The sequence below is a fragment of the Antechinus flavipes genome, chromosome 5 (genome assembly GCF_016432865.1).
Source record: "Antechinus flavipes isolate AdamAnt ecotype Samford, QLD, Australia chromosome 5, AdamAnt_v2, whole genome shotgun sequence".
Lineage (NCBI taxonomy): Eukaryota > Metazoa > Chordata > Mammalia > Dasyuromorphia > Dasyuridae > Antechinus > Antechinus flavipes.
In genome coordinates this window covers 104,641,092-104,654,715 of record NC_067402.1, presented here as the reverse complement: position 1 = coordinate 104,654,715, position 13,624 = coordinate 104,641,092, and the positions used below count along the sequence as shown (strand labels likewise).

Genomic DNA, 13,624 nt, shown 5'->3' with positions numbered 1-13,624 from the left:
ATCTTTTATGACCCCATTCCATGAAGTTGTGTCAAGGAAGCTGGAGCCAAACAGTTTTCATGAAAGGAGAAAGTCAGGGAAAGAATGCTGAGTAAAGAAAACATGGAGTCCTGTCACAAAGGTTGTCATGGAATTCCAAGTTGTCCAACCTACAATCAAAAAAACTAAGAACTGAGCTCATGGTACTTTATTAAAGGGTCCCATGTCCCCCTCTAATGAAGTAGATCTTAGACCTTCCTCATAATTTGAGATGACCCTTTCCTCTGGGGCTTTAATTTTGTAATGCTTGGTACCCAAACAATACAGATAAACTAAAAATATAGAATTTCCTTGGTTGACCAACTCTACCTTTGACCCTCCAGAAGTTCTACATGAAATAAAGAATCCCTTTGGTTGATAAATGGGTTAATGAGCAGACCAGACTTATCTTGAAAGGATTACCTTTCAGGAAGTCCTACCAAACTGATGAATAGCCTCATAGGACAGAATAATAAATAGATGTCAAAATATCTGCATGAATCCATGAATCCATGGGCTGGTAGAAAATAAGGTAGCAGGCTGGCACCAAGGATCATTCACTGGTCAAGTGCTCAGGATCATCTCCTTATGTGTGCAATAGAGGGATGGTAAGGAATGGAGGACAACAAAAATAGCTGGGGAACCTTGCATGTATTTGTGTTACCTCCTCCATGCTTGTCTTGATCATCATTACAAGGTTAAAAATGTGTATATGTCCTCTAATTAGCTTCGTAGGGTTACACAGTGAATTTACAATCTGCAGTTCACAGTTTAGGGGCCTAATTTATGAACTTATAAACATTACTCTTATGGGATCATATCAAACTGATTAATACTCACTGGAATAAACTAGGGGTCCAATTCATCATCTATTACATTGTGAGAGCCCAAACAAGGACAGTGACCATAATGTGGAGCTAAGGGGATAGATGCAGATGTGAGTGATGTTGTGGGAAGAGTTGACAATACTTGTATATGAGTGGGGTGATGGAACAAGAAAGAATAAAGGAAAGAGATGAGTAAAAGGTGAATTAGTGTCAAAAGATAAAGAAAAGGAAGATCAGGAAGAGACTAAGAAAAGGCCATTAAATTTAGGTCTTGGTTAGATTACAAAAAGTTTCAGTTTCTATATGGTTGAGATAAGGGATAAGGAAGTTGAGAAAACTGGTATAAACCTGAATAGGTGACTTTTTCTTGGTGTTTGACTCATGGAGAAGAATGAAAAACAATCATTTTGTGATATCTCTGATACACTAACAATGTAGAAATCCCTCAAACATAGTAAAATGAATCGTCTCAAACATGTTGTAACAACTACTTGTTCTTGGAAAAGAGATCCAACAGTTTTGCTTAAAAGAACTTTAACAAATTGTAAAAATCTTTGATTCTTTCTCTTTTTCTTGCTCTTGGATAGGGAATGTATTTTACAATAAATCCTGCTATTTGCATTCCAAATATTTCCCTGCAATGATTCTCCCCTCTTTCTTTACCTCTCCTCCTTCTATGAAATCCTCTAGTTATCTTCCAAAGTTGTGGAAGAATGTTGCTGATTGACTATGTATCCTAAAATGTCCTGAAAAGCTATAAAAAGCCACATTTTATCCTAGAAAACTAAATGTGCTATTCATCAAGCGTAGTGTTCTTTATCATGCCAATTAAGTTTCTTTGCTTTCTGTTTGCACTCCTATCTTTGACCCATAGTCATTGTAGTAGTCCTCTCCCAAGATGCCTCATTCCTCTAAGTCATCAGAATTATTGAATGGTAGGATTATAAAAATAGTTTTCTTACATTTTGTTTTTTTAAAATATTATATCCATTTCTGAATACACATCTTCCTTGTTCTCTACAAAGTGGGCATTATTGTAGACAGGGGTAAATTGTTTTCCTTATTCTACTTACTTCACTGCTTTCTTCTGCATCAGTTGATGTCTTTCCATTTTCTTTTGTATTCCCAATGTAAGAAGGGGTCCTTTGAAAAGAAATTGTCTTTTTTAGGTAAGAACATTTCTTGATTGAATCAGTTGTTACTAGTTGTGAACAAATCATGGACAGCTCTCCTGAAGCAAGCAAAAATTTAAGCTGGATGAAATTGAAACACATTTAAAATAGAAGTCTGTTCCAGTTGGTTGAGGGAATTGGTGATGCCTTCTGGGGCCTATATAAAAGCAGATAGCTTGTTAAAAAACAAAAACAAAAAACTACAAACAAACCTTCCAAAGATGAGTGTCTAGTGGAGAAAAAGAGAGATTTCTTCCTCTAGGGACAGGGACTAGATCAGTAATTTCACTAATAAAGTTCCCAAATCAGGAAACACCTTTTACCAATGTAGGTGTGCACTTTCTCTGCATTTTAGGCCTAAAGCACTTTAAGATTAGGTGGCTGGCCCAGGACCACAAAGCCAAAACCTGCCATTGGTAGAATCAGAATCAAAGTTCTCTGAAGAGCAGCTCTTTGTCCACCATGCCATTCTTAGTCATTGGCTCTTTTACAACAGTGCCTTCAGGAAAACCTTCAGGAAGCCCAAAAGCTATTCCAATTTTTGGGTATTAATAATGTAAGAAACAAGCATCTTATCAAAAACTCCACTAAGAGATGAATCCTGGAAAAGAACTTTATATTGTCCCTATCTGTTTTCCACATTGGTGGGGTACTACAGAGGTTACAGACTATCTGTTGTGCCTAATTCCTCAACCTGAGTGTTCCCCACTAATTTCAAGGGCCATTCCCCACATTTCAGGAACTAAGACCTGATTTTCTTTTTTCTTTATTTGGGTTTGTATTCACCCTTACAGCATCTACCAATAGCTTGTTTCTTATTCTAATTTATGGCTTCCCTCTGTAAGTTTCCTTTTCTTTGTTCAAAGTCAATTTAACCTTTAGGTTTCATTTCCTAAAATTCAATTTGTTCTTCTGCATTTCTCTAATTTAATTTCTCTGATTTTTTTAATATAAGTTATCTAATTTTTACAATAAGCAGCTAAGTGTCCATATTCTACTTGCATTCACTTTCAAAACCCATTGTCTTATTTTGACCTTTGCTCACTTTAAAAAGTTAGCATTTTCATGGAAATGCCTTTTTTGTTTTGTTTTTTTGTATCCCTAGACTAAGTTGGGTATAAAGCCCTGTCTTCCTGTCATCTTTCAGTTATGTCTGATTCTAGGTGACTCCATTTGGGGTTTTTCTTGGCAATAATGGTGGACTGATTTGTCATTTCCTTCTCATTTTACAAATGAGGAAACAGAAGCAAAGAGGGCTAAGTGATTTGCCTAGGGCCACAGAGTGTTAGCAGCCACCTTTAAACTCAGGAAAATGCTTTCTTAACTCTTATCCATTGAGCCACCTAGCAGCCCTTCTTAAAAAGTAGGTACTTCCTAAATGCTCATTATTAGCCATAGGCTCTGGAAGCACTTCCTCACAACAGGGGCTCTGGCTAGATTTTATTTTATTTTTTTAAATAGCTTTTTATTGACAAAACATATGCATGGGTAATTTTTCAACACTAATCCTTGCAAAAACTTCTGTCCCAACTTTTCCCCTCTTTCCCTCCACCCCCTCCCACTAATAAATATATGAACGTATATGTTAAATACAATATATGTATACATATTTATACAGTTGTCTTGTTACACACACACACACACACACACACACACACAAAATGAGATTTATAGATTTTAGTTTTTACAAGGACCTAAGAAAGGAGATCATCTGGAACTCCAGAATATATAAATACCTGGAGATCTAACCCCTAGGCTGGATTCAAATTGAAGGCTACTTCCTAGGCCTCTCCTCTAGGTTGTAGGAACACATTGCAATCAGATTCCTAACAGGTGCAGATAGAAAGCTTAATCTCTGAGCTCTACTCCTTGGAAGATCTGGTGTTTGCTCCACTTAAACTTTGAAGTTTAAATTCTGTGGACGTTGAAAAGAATGGCTACCTCTATCCTATCTAAAAATCCCATTGGCAAACCTCATAATACAAAGGTTTTGAAAATCCTTGTATTGGTGGATTTTGTTTTTCCATAAGGAAAAGTCACACAGTCTCCTTTCTTGCCCTTTAAAAGCTGTTACAGCAAAAATTCCTCCCTAGGATCTTATTTTAGGATTAATTTTTTTTTTTTTTTAAAGAAGCTCAATATTTTTTCTTGATAAACTGTTTCAATCCATCCCCAGAATCCAGGCTCTCTTAAGAGAATCGTTCCGCGTACAAATCAGCATAAAAGAGGTTTGACTTGATCCATTCATCTACTCACTCTTCCGCTCACCCAGCATTGTAAGGGTTCATTTCAAGTTCCACCCACATTTCTCCCCACCTTTACCATTCATTATTCTGATTAAAAAAAAAAAAAAAAAAGCAATTGTAAAAATCCGTGGACCTCCTGCATTGGAAAAAAAAAAAATCACAACACACCACCATCTCTTATTTTTCCCCTTAGAAAAAGCTCGTGTTTCCTCTGCTTCTTCCCACTCTGGCACTACCGTCCAGACCTTTATTCCCCTCAAAGCAAAGGTTCTCAACCCGAAATTATGTACTTTACACACAAAATCTGAACGCTATATTTTAATATACATAGATGGATTCTTTTGCAAACCTATGCATTTTATTTTATGCATCTAAATATAATATTCTGAGGTGTCGATTCAGAGGCTTTCCCGGATTGCCAGAGGGTCCGTGACACAAAAAAGATTTCTGTCGTTCTTTTGAACGCCGAGTGCCGGGAGGTCGTGCCCCCAACTCTACCACGCAAAAGGCCAGGAGAGTTATCTCGGGCAGTTACTTATTAATCACGGCTCTCAATAGGGAAAAGGGGGGGAGGGGGGGAACGCTCCGGGGGCTGGAGGAACGTGCGGAGTTAGGTGCGAGGTGGTTGGACGCAGGGAGGGTGCAGGCTGGGGGAGGGAGGGCGCCGCTCAGGCCGGCCAATACAACAAACGGAACCCTCCATCTCCTCCGCGGTACAAAACCGCCACCAACAGCCCAACCGCCGCCAGAGTTCCGCGGAGAGGAGGAGGGGCTTGCGCCTCCCTCCTCTCCGCTCCCTCTCGCGGTCCCCTCTCCTGGGCCGAGCCTGGGTAGTCCCGGGCAGACTCCGCCCCGTCGCGAGAGACGGCGGTCATTGGGCTACGGGGCTTTTTTTGCGGTCGTCCTAGTTGCGAGGAGAGGGCGGAGTCGGGGAGGAGGCCGCCTACGGAGGGCGGGGGAGGTGGGAGGCGGCGGTACGCGACCGGTCCGAGAGCAGAGCCGAGGGCTCAGGAGAAGCCGGAACCGGGGAGGGCTCCAGGATCGCGGCGGCCTGGGCGAAGCTTCCCGCCGTCGGCGAGGAGCGGTCTCTGCCGACTCCTCTCGCTCTTTCCGGCCGCGCCACCGGGGAGGCGGCTTCCTCTGCGCCTCCCTCCCTCTCCTCCCCGCCCCCTAGTCCGGAGGAGGAGGCCGGGGGCGGTGGTTGGAAGGAGGAGGAGGAGGAGGAGGAGGAGAAGGCGGCGGCGGGCGGAGACCGCGCTCCCCCTTCTCTCTCGGCGGCGGCAGCGGCAGCGGCGGCGGCGGGGACAGGACAATGGAGGTGGCTGTGGAGAAAGCGGCTGCGGCAGCGGCAGCGGCGGCGGCTGCTGCGGTAGCGGCTGGGGCCCCGGCGGCCGCGGTCCCCAGTGGGGAGAATGAGGCCGAGAGTCGGCAGGGCCCGGACTCGGAGCGCGGCGGGGAGGCGGCCCGCCTCAACCTGTTGGACACTTGCGCCGTCTGTCACCAGAACATCCAGAGCCGGGCGCCCAAGCTGCTGCCCTGCCTGCACTCGTTCTGCCAGCGCTGCTTGCCCGCCCCCCAGCGCTACCTCATGCTGCCCGCCCCGCTCCTGGGGGCCGCCGAGACGCCCCCCCCTCCCGCCGCCGCCGCAGCCGCTGCCCCCGGTTCCCCCATCTCTGCCACCCCTCCATACAGCACCCAAGGTGAGCGAGACCCTTTCCCGCCGCGCGCGTGAGGCCCTGGACAGGGCGAGCCGAGCGGAGCCGCGCCGCTAGCTGGGGGAGGGGAGCCGAGGGGCGGGGAGGCGGGGGATGCGAGCAAGGGAGGCTCACGGCGCGTGAGTGAGAGAGAGAGAGAGAGTGTGTTTGTGTGTGTGTGTGTGTGTGTGTGTGTGTGTGTGTGTCGACCCTGCTGTCATGTCGCCACTGGCGGGGGGGCGGGGAGGACGGAGAGAGAGGAGCGCGCGCGTGTGTGTATGTGTGTGTGTGCAGGCGTGTGACATGCATGGAGGGCCCTGCGCGCTCTCTGCGGTGTGTCGGCTTCTCTGCAGGCAACTTCCATGGGCGCTGGTGACTTTGCCACCCCGCCGCGGGGAAGACGTGCCCCGGGCTCCCCCCAGTGCCCCTCTTCGGCCTCCGCGCCGAGCACCCCGACTTTGCCTTTTTTTTTTTTTTTTTTTTAAAGTCTCCCTCGAGTTGATCAATGTATTGTTAATGTCGAACTTTTGCAGCTTCCTTAGAGTTATTTCTCGGTGTTTGCCCGGAGCTTTTGTCCAGGTCTCCGTGGTTCCGGGAACGTAGGGGAAAACCATTCCATTTTTTTCCTTGAATTGTGGAAATGATGGTAGATTTCACGTCCGATTCTGGGGTCGGAGCTTTGAGTCGATGTAATAAGCTGGTTCCCTGCAATGTTCTTGCTCCCCTTCGTTAGGGACAAAAGGACAAAATGACAGGGGTTTTATTTTTTCCTCCTGTAAAGGGACTAACTTTAGCGGGCTTGGACACAGGAGAGTGAGAAGAAAAAGAACTAATCCTGAAAAAAGTAAGTTTGTTAGGAGTGTGTGGGTTGGTGTTTTTTTTTTTTTTTTTTTTTTTTTAATATGCACGTAATAATGAAAACAGCTGGAAATGGGAAAGATGTGCGGCTTCTCCAAGGTGAAATGGTTGTTGGTCAATCTGGTACGAGAATCTCTTTAACAGGTAATTTGACGTTGCTTTTGATAGGAAGGCTAAACGTTTTTCTTTCTTTTTTTTTTTTAAGTTTCAAAACAAAATATTTTATATAATTTATATAGTCTTAGAAAAGTTTTGCATTTTGGAGTGCTTTTGTTTTTGTTTTGTATCTTTCTTTAAAAAGTGTAAAAGTACATTCAAGAAAATAGGTTAATTGCTTTTTAAAATGGAAATAATTTATTTTTAACTCCAACTATTGTTAGAGGAAAAGCTCGACTTAGCTTATGTTATAATGCAGTGGAGAACCCTGAGCCTGGAGTCCGGAGACCTGAGTTCAAGTTCGGCCTCAGATAGTTGTGTGAACATGTCAGGACGCTGCGTTTATGTCCGCCCCAGGTTCCTGTTATGACGATTAAATGAGATAATAGACCTAAAGGACTTATCAATGCCAGCTATTAAGAATTATTCCTACATTTGCTGGTTTCCTCCTTTTTGTTCAGTCCTGCCCAACGCTTCATGACTCCATTTGGGATGCAAAGGTACTGAGAGCTTTACCTTTGCTTTCTCCTGCTCATTTTAAAGATGATGCCAAACTGACGGAAGTGACTTGGCCAGGGTCATTTAATGTTCTAAGGCAGGATTTGACTGCCACCTAGCTGCCAAATGTAGTGCCAAATTATTATTGAACTAGATTTTAATTTTAGGGATGAAAAATGCTTTTTATCGGATTAAATGAACTGTGGCTTTAATTTATCCATGTAGTTTATCAACATTGTGTTAGGAACACCATCCAGCTCACCTTCCAGTAAGGAATCAGCCAGCCTATCCAAGATTTATCGTGGGTGTAAAGGCAATTTTAGTGACTAAATTGGGGGCTGCGGGGTAAAGGACTTAACCCAAGTAGTATATTTATTTATTCAATGAATCTGCTTTTAAAGAAGTAATTCATAAAACTATTTTGATCCTTAACTAGAAGATAACCAATGTTCCATGACCTTCTGAATCTGACCTGTCTGAGCCTAGAATTGTTCTAAAAATTGTAAACTACATTAGTGTCATGCAAAGAGATCTTGTTCAAATATTGAGTTTATATTTTGTGGTCTGAAAAATGGGCTAGATGATCTTGAAGTCTCTTCCAGGTCCAAAACTGGAATTCATACAAGTAGGCCAGATAATACTTGTATTGTGAATCCCAGATTATAGATTGTAATTTACCTGAAATAGGAACAGGACAAGTTTTCAGAAGGACACGCAGGATTTAAAGAGGTTTAAAGTTTCAGCTTTGCTTTATAATATATAATCTCAGTGAAAAAGCAAAACAATTAACTCCTTGTCTAGAGTTATGTGATTTAGGATCATTTATAATCTTAAGGAGATTTTTCTTTCAGAACCAGTTGCCTTGTCTAGTTTCTTCACTTTATTTTACTCTTTGAGTCGTGATTTGTTTTGGAAAAAGAAGCTAATTTTAATAATGTAAATGATTGGAAAGGCAAATCTTCAAAAATTACCTTTTAAAAAAGGTAGAATTGATTCCTGGAATTCATGTTGACTTCCTTAAGAGAGAGGCATTATGAGGGGCAGCTACATGGTGCAGTGGACAGCACATCAGCCCTGAAGTAAGGAGGACTTGAGTTCAAATCTGATCTCAGATATTTAACACTTCCTAGTTGTGTGACCCTGGGCAAGTCACTTAACCCCAATTGCCTGAGGGAAAAAAGGCATTATCATGTAGTGGGGACAAAAACACTGGAATTATCATCATCATCATCATCATATTATGGAATTTAATGAAATCTATCTAATCTAAACCTTTCATTTTGCATTTGAGTAAACTGCCTCAGTGATTTGCTCAACCTCACACAGGTGGTAAAGTAGTTGGGGTAATCAGACTTAAATCTGCTCTGCCACTGTGAAATTGTGTCCTTTTCACATGTAAAAATAGTTCATAAATTTGGTGTTCATTGAGCTTTATGTTCTCTTTAGTTAAAGCCAAGTATTTACTATCATGGGAAATATAAAAATATTTAATAGAGTTAAGTGAGGTGAGAGACTAATGTAAAAGTAGTAGGTCATGCCTTCTTTAATCCTTGTTTCCTCATCCTAGTAGATCCCTTTCAGCTTTTAACAAATTACAAACAAATAACAAAAGTTTCTATAATCATTACTAATGAACAGTATGACAATACACAGGAAGAGTTCTGAAAGGCAGTCTAGATTTAAGCTAGTAAAGATGCTAAACTGCATATCTATTGACTCAGCAATAACAGTGCTAGGCTGCTACCCCAAAGATCTGACTGAACAAATTCTGATTTATCGAAGTAATGAATACTTTTGTGGAATGGGAAGGGTTCAGAGCAAATGTGTAAAGACCTTTATGAACTGAGCAGAAGCAGAACAACTTACACACTAACATGAAGATAAACAACTTGGAGGACCTACTGATAAAATAATACTCTTCTCCTGATAGAAGTGTTGGACTGAGGAATGCTGCAAACTGAGATAGATAGTTCTTGGATGTAACCAACAAGATTTGTTTGCTTGACTTGACATATTTGTTTGAAATTTTGTTTTTGTTTTTTTTAGTGGAGGGAGGTAGAAGGAAGAATTTATTTTTAATCATTTTAAACATGAAACTAATTGACTTCACAGAAAAAAAGAGCAAAAGGAACTTCAGAAGGATAACGAGAAAGCAAGAATATTATTGCTTTCATGTTAAATTTAAGGGACACTAAAAAATTGCAACAAGTTTATATAAAATCCTCATTTCTGTTCTTTGTGTATTGAAATGTTCAAGTTTTATATCTGCTAAGTTTGTTAATATAAAATTTATGTTGATGCTCCTTTTGTGTTCTTAAGGACTCCACACACAGACTCTATTGGAAAACTGTCACTGTTGCTCCAAGTATGTAATGTTTCTGGAGGGTCTCTGGACTAGCCTTGGTCTTAGGTGAAGGAATGAAGTCAGGAGAGCCACCAGGAGGATCTGTTTCTGTCTCCTTCTGTGTCTCCTCTGTGTATGCGTCTTGAGTCTGAGATCTGAGCTCTCATTTCCAGTCCTCTTAGCCCTTAAATACTTAAGTATGATTACATCTTTACATCACACTAGGTATATGCCAACTAGAGTGATTACATCATTATATCACACTAAGTATGTGTGAACTAGAGAACCATTATCTCTGAGTCACACTGAGTAAGCACTCTGCTGTAAGTACCCTTGCTTCAAGTAGGAAGTGTCATGCCCTGACTTCTCAGGGAAGGAGGTGAGAAATTCTATAGGGAAATTGGGGAGCCATTTTCTAAAGATAATGGAGTTGCTCACACTGGACACTGCCCTTCCGGTGGGTTATACAATGTGTCTGCCAGAGCCAGTGCATCTTTATCAAAATTCAAGAAGTTAATTGTATAAAGAGCTAAATTTAAAAGTTCTCTAGGGTTACCTTTGGCTCCCTCTTTCTTTTGTTTTTGGAGGAGTGTCTTTGATGTCTGTTTCTCCTCTCTACTATTGCCTGTTCTTGAGGATTGCCAGTGTTTTGTAAAATCTGCTACTGGGCACAAAAGTGTGCAAAATGTTTAAAAGTACATACAGGTCCATTATCTGTAATTTATGGCTTGTAGCACACCCATAATTGCAAATGCTTGTGTAAAGAATTCAGTGATCACTCGTGCTGTCTCTTTTGCTGCTGGTACTGCAAAAGTGAATCCTGAAAAGGTGTCTACCACAACTTGGATAAAAGACAGACGACCAAAAGATTTATAACGGGTCACATCCATATGCCAAATTTCACTGGGTCTCAAACCACAAGGGTTCTTCCCTGGAGGCAGTATAGGAGCTTGGAAAGGAAGGCAAACTGTACAGGCTTTTATTATGCTCCTAGCTTCTTCTCTTGTTATTCCAAATTGAAAATGTAAAGCTTGAGCATATTGATGATATTTAGAATGAGATTCCTGGGCTTCTTGAAATAAAGGAGTATTGGCTAACATGGTTAGAAGGTGACCTGGACCTGCCTTTGAATTTCCATAAAAAATAGGACCTGGAAGTCTACTATGAGAGTGGACATGCAAGATATAAATCTTACCTGAATGCTTTCTCTCACTTAATCTTGAAGTTCCTTAAATAGCCGATACATATATTTACATCTCCTGGATAATAAGTAAGAGCTAGCATGATTGCATACAATTCATTCTGCTGAGTGGAAAAGGAGTTCTGACTACTCTCTTTATACTTAAGTCTTGAGATTTAACTATAAGGTCATGACATATGTCATGAGGCTTAACTATAAGCACAAACGTTATGTTTGGATGCATATGTAAAGATAGTTGGTCCTTTAAGAGGAACCTTAGAAAACTTTTCTTCAAAAATCTCTATTGCCAATTGTGTAATAGCCAGGTTATCTTTAATGGAGACCCATGTGTAAAAATGTATAGCTGTGGCCAATAAAATTTGCCACTCTGGGATGGTTTCATAGCATACATTAATTTGTGCATTGATAAAAAAGGGTTTATATCTTGTCAGGTCTTATCCCAGGTAATTGTACTACTCTCTTAATGGCATTTAATCAGATTCTAGCCACAAGTACTGGGTATAAGGCTTTGGTCTAGTTGTGCTGGGAGAGTCACCCACTCTATCACACTCCTTCATGAGGGATTGTTGTGGGTACCTCTTCTGTGGCAAAAACTGGTATTTCCAAGGGTTTTTGAGTGGCTTAACCACATTGGATAAAGCCAGTTCAAAGTAAGCTGATTTGGTGAGTTTAAGCAGTGTCTCCCTTTAAAATGCCACATAATGGTTGTAATTGATAGTCAAGCCTAACACTGGACGCATCCATTGGATATCTCCTATCAATTTCTGAAAGTCATTTAAGTTATTCTGTTTCTCTGTTCTTTTTTTTTTTTTAAACAACTTTTTATTGACAACATATGCCTGGGTGATTTTTTACAATATTATCCCTTGAACTTACTTCTGTTCCGAGTTTTCCCTTTCCTCCCTCCACTCCCTCCCCTAGATGGCAGGCAGTCTTATTCATGTTAAATATGTTATAGTATACAATATATGTGTGTAGAACCAAACAGTTCTCTTGTTGCACAAGAAGGATTGGATTCAGAAGGTAAAAAATAACCCGGAAAGAAAAACAAAAATGCAAACAGTTTACACTCATTTCCCAGTTCCTTTTCTGGGTGTAGCTGATTCCGTCCATCATTGATCAATTGGAACTAAGTTAGATCTTTTCTTTGTCAAAGATATCCACTTCCATCAGAATATATCCTCATAAAGTATTATTGTTGAAGTGTATAACAATCTCCTGGTTCTGCTCATTTTACTCAGCATCAGTTCATGTAAGTTTTTCCAAGCCTCTCTGTATTCATCCTGCTGGTCATTCTTACAAAATAATAATATTCCATAACATTCATATACCACAATTTACCTAACCATTCTCCAATTGATGGGTATCCATTCAATTTCCAGTTTCTTGCCACTACAAAAAGAGCTGCCACAAACATTGTTGCACATGTGGGTCCCTTTCCCTTCTTTAGTATCTCTCTGGGATATAAGCCCAGTAGTAACACTTGCTGGATCAAAGGGTATGCACAGTTTGATAACTTTTTGGGCATAATTCCAAATTGCTCTCCAGAATGGTTGGATCTGTTCACAAACTCCAACAATGCATCAGTGTCCCAATGTTCCTGCATCCTCTCCAACATTCATCATTATTTTTTCCTATCATCTTAACCAATCTGACAGGTGTGTAGTATCTCAGAGTTGTCTTAATTACATTTCTCTGATCAATAATGATTTGGAACACCCTTTCATATGACTAGAAATAGTTTCATGTTACGATTCTTAAACAAAGTGCTAAGTCACTGGAATTGATAGAGACAATGCTTATATACTTAGTTTACTTTAAGAGAGTTCACACCTTTAGAGAGCATATATAAGGAGGAGCTCCCACATGCCCATTAGAGACTCCAGGAGATTCACAAGTCAAAAGTCCACAAGACCACTCTCAGAGGAAGAGTCAAGATTCATTCTAACTTCCACCTTTGTGCTGGCTAGAGACTTTGGATTCAGAGAGAGCTAGAGGCTGAAACTGGAAGAAACAAAGGACTAGCGGCAAGAGCTCTCTGAACCAACGAGAAAGAGAGGCCTCTAAGAAAGCTAACCAGGCTATTTTGAAGGAAACAATAAAGTATTTGGAATTTAACAGCTGGCTGCATTTAAGGTAATTATTACACTGAACTGAAAGGAAGGCTGCTTCCAGAAGCTCCCAAAGAAACCTGATCCCAGAGAATGATTATATTTGAGAGAAGAGAACATTACAGTTTCAATTTCATCATCTGAAAATTGTCTGTTCATATTCTTTTGACCATTTATCAATTCTTACAAATTTGAATCAATTCTCTATATATTTTGAAAATGAGGTCTTTATTAGAACCTTTAAATGTAAGAATGTTTTCCCAGTTTATTGCTTCCCGTCTAATCAAGTCTGCATTAGTTTTGTTTGTACAAAAGCTTTTTAACTTGATATAATCAAGATTTTCTATTTTGTGATCAATAATGATCTCTAGTTCTTCTGTGGTCACAAAATCCTTCCTCCTCCACAAGTCTGAGAGGTGAACTATCCTATATTCCTCTAATTTATTTATAATCTCGTTCTTTATGCCTAAATCATGGACCCATTTTGATCTTTGTGTAG

At 40.8% G+C, this 13,624-nt stretch overlaps 1 protein-coding gene across 6 annotated transcripts in view; it reads left to right on the top strand.

The window, feature by feature from the left end:
• Positions 1 to 5,536: 5,536 nt before the first annotated feature.
• Positions 5,537 to 13,624, top strand: part of TRIM24 (tripartite motif containing 24) — a 117,949-nt gene continuing 109,861 nt past the window's right edge. For 2 of the 6 annotated variants that reach the window (XM_051961778.1, XM_051961775.1), the window contains exon 1: positions 5,542 to 5,963. In XM_051961778.1, coding sequence (XP_051817738.1) covers positions 5,576 to 5,963 — 388 coding nt within the window. In that variant the 5' untranslated portion in view covers positions 5,542 to 5,575. Of the gene's footprint in view, positions 5,964 to 6,738; positions 6,802 to 13,624 lie in introns of all 6 variants that reach the window. The other 4 variants (XM_051961774.1, XM_051961777.1, XM_051961773.1 and 1 more) reach the window with 4 other exon arrangements.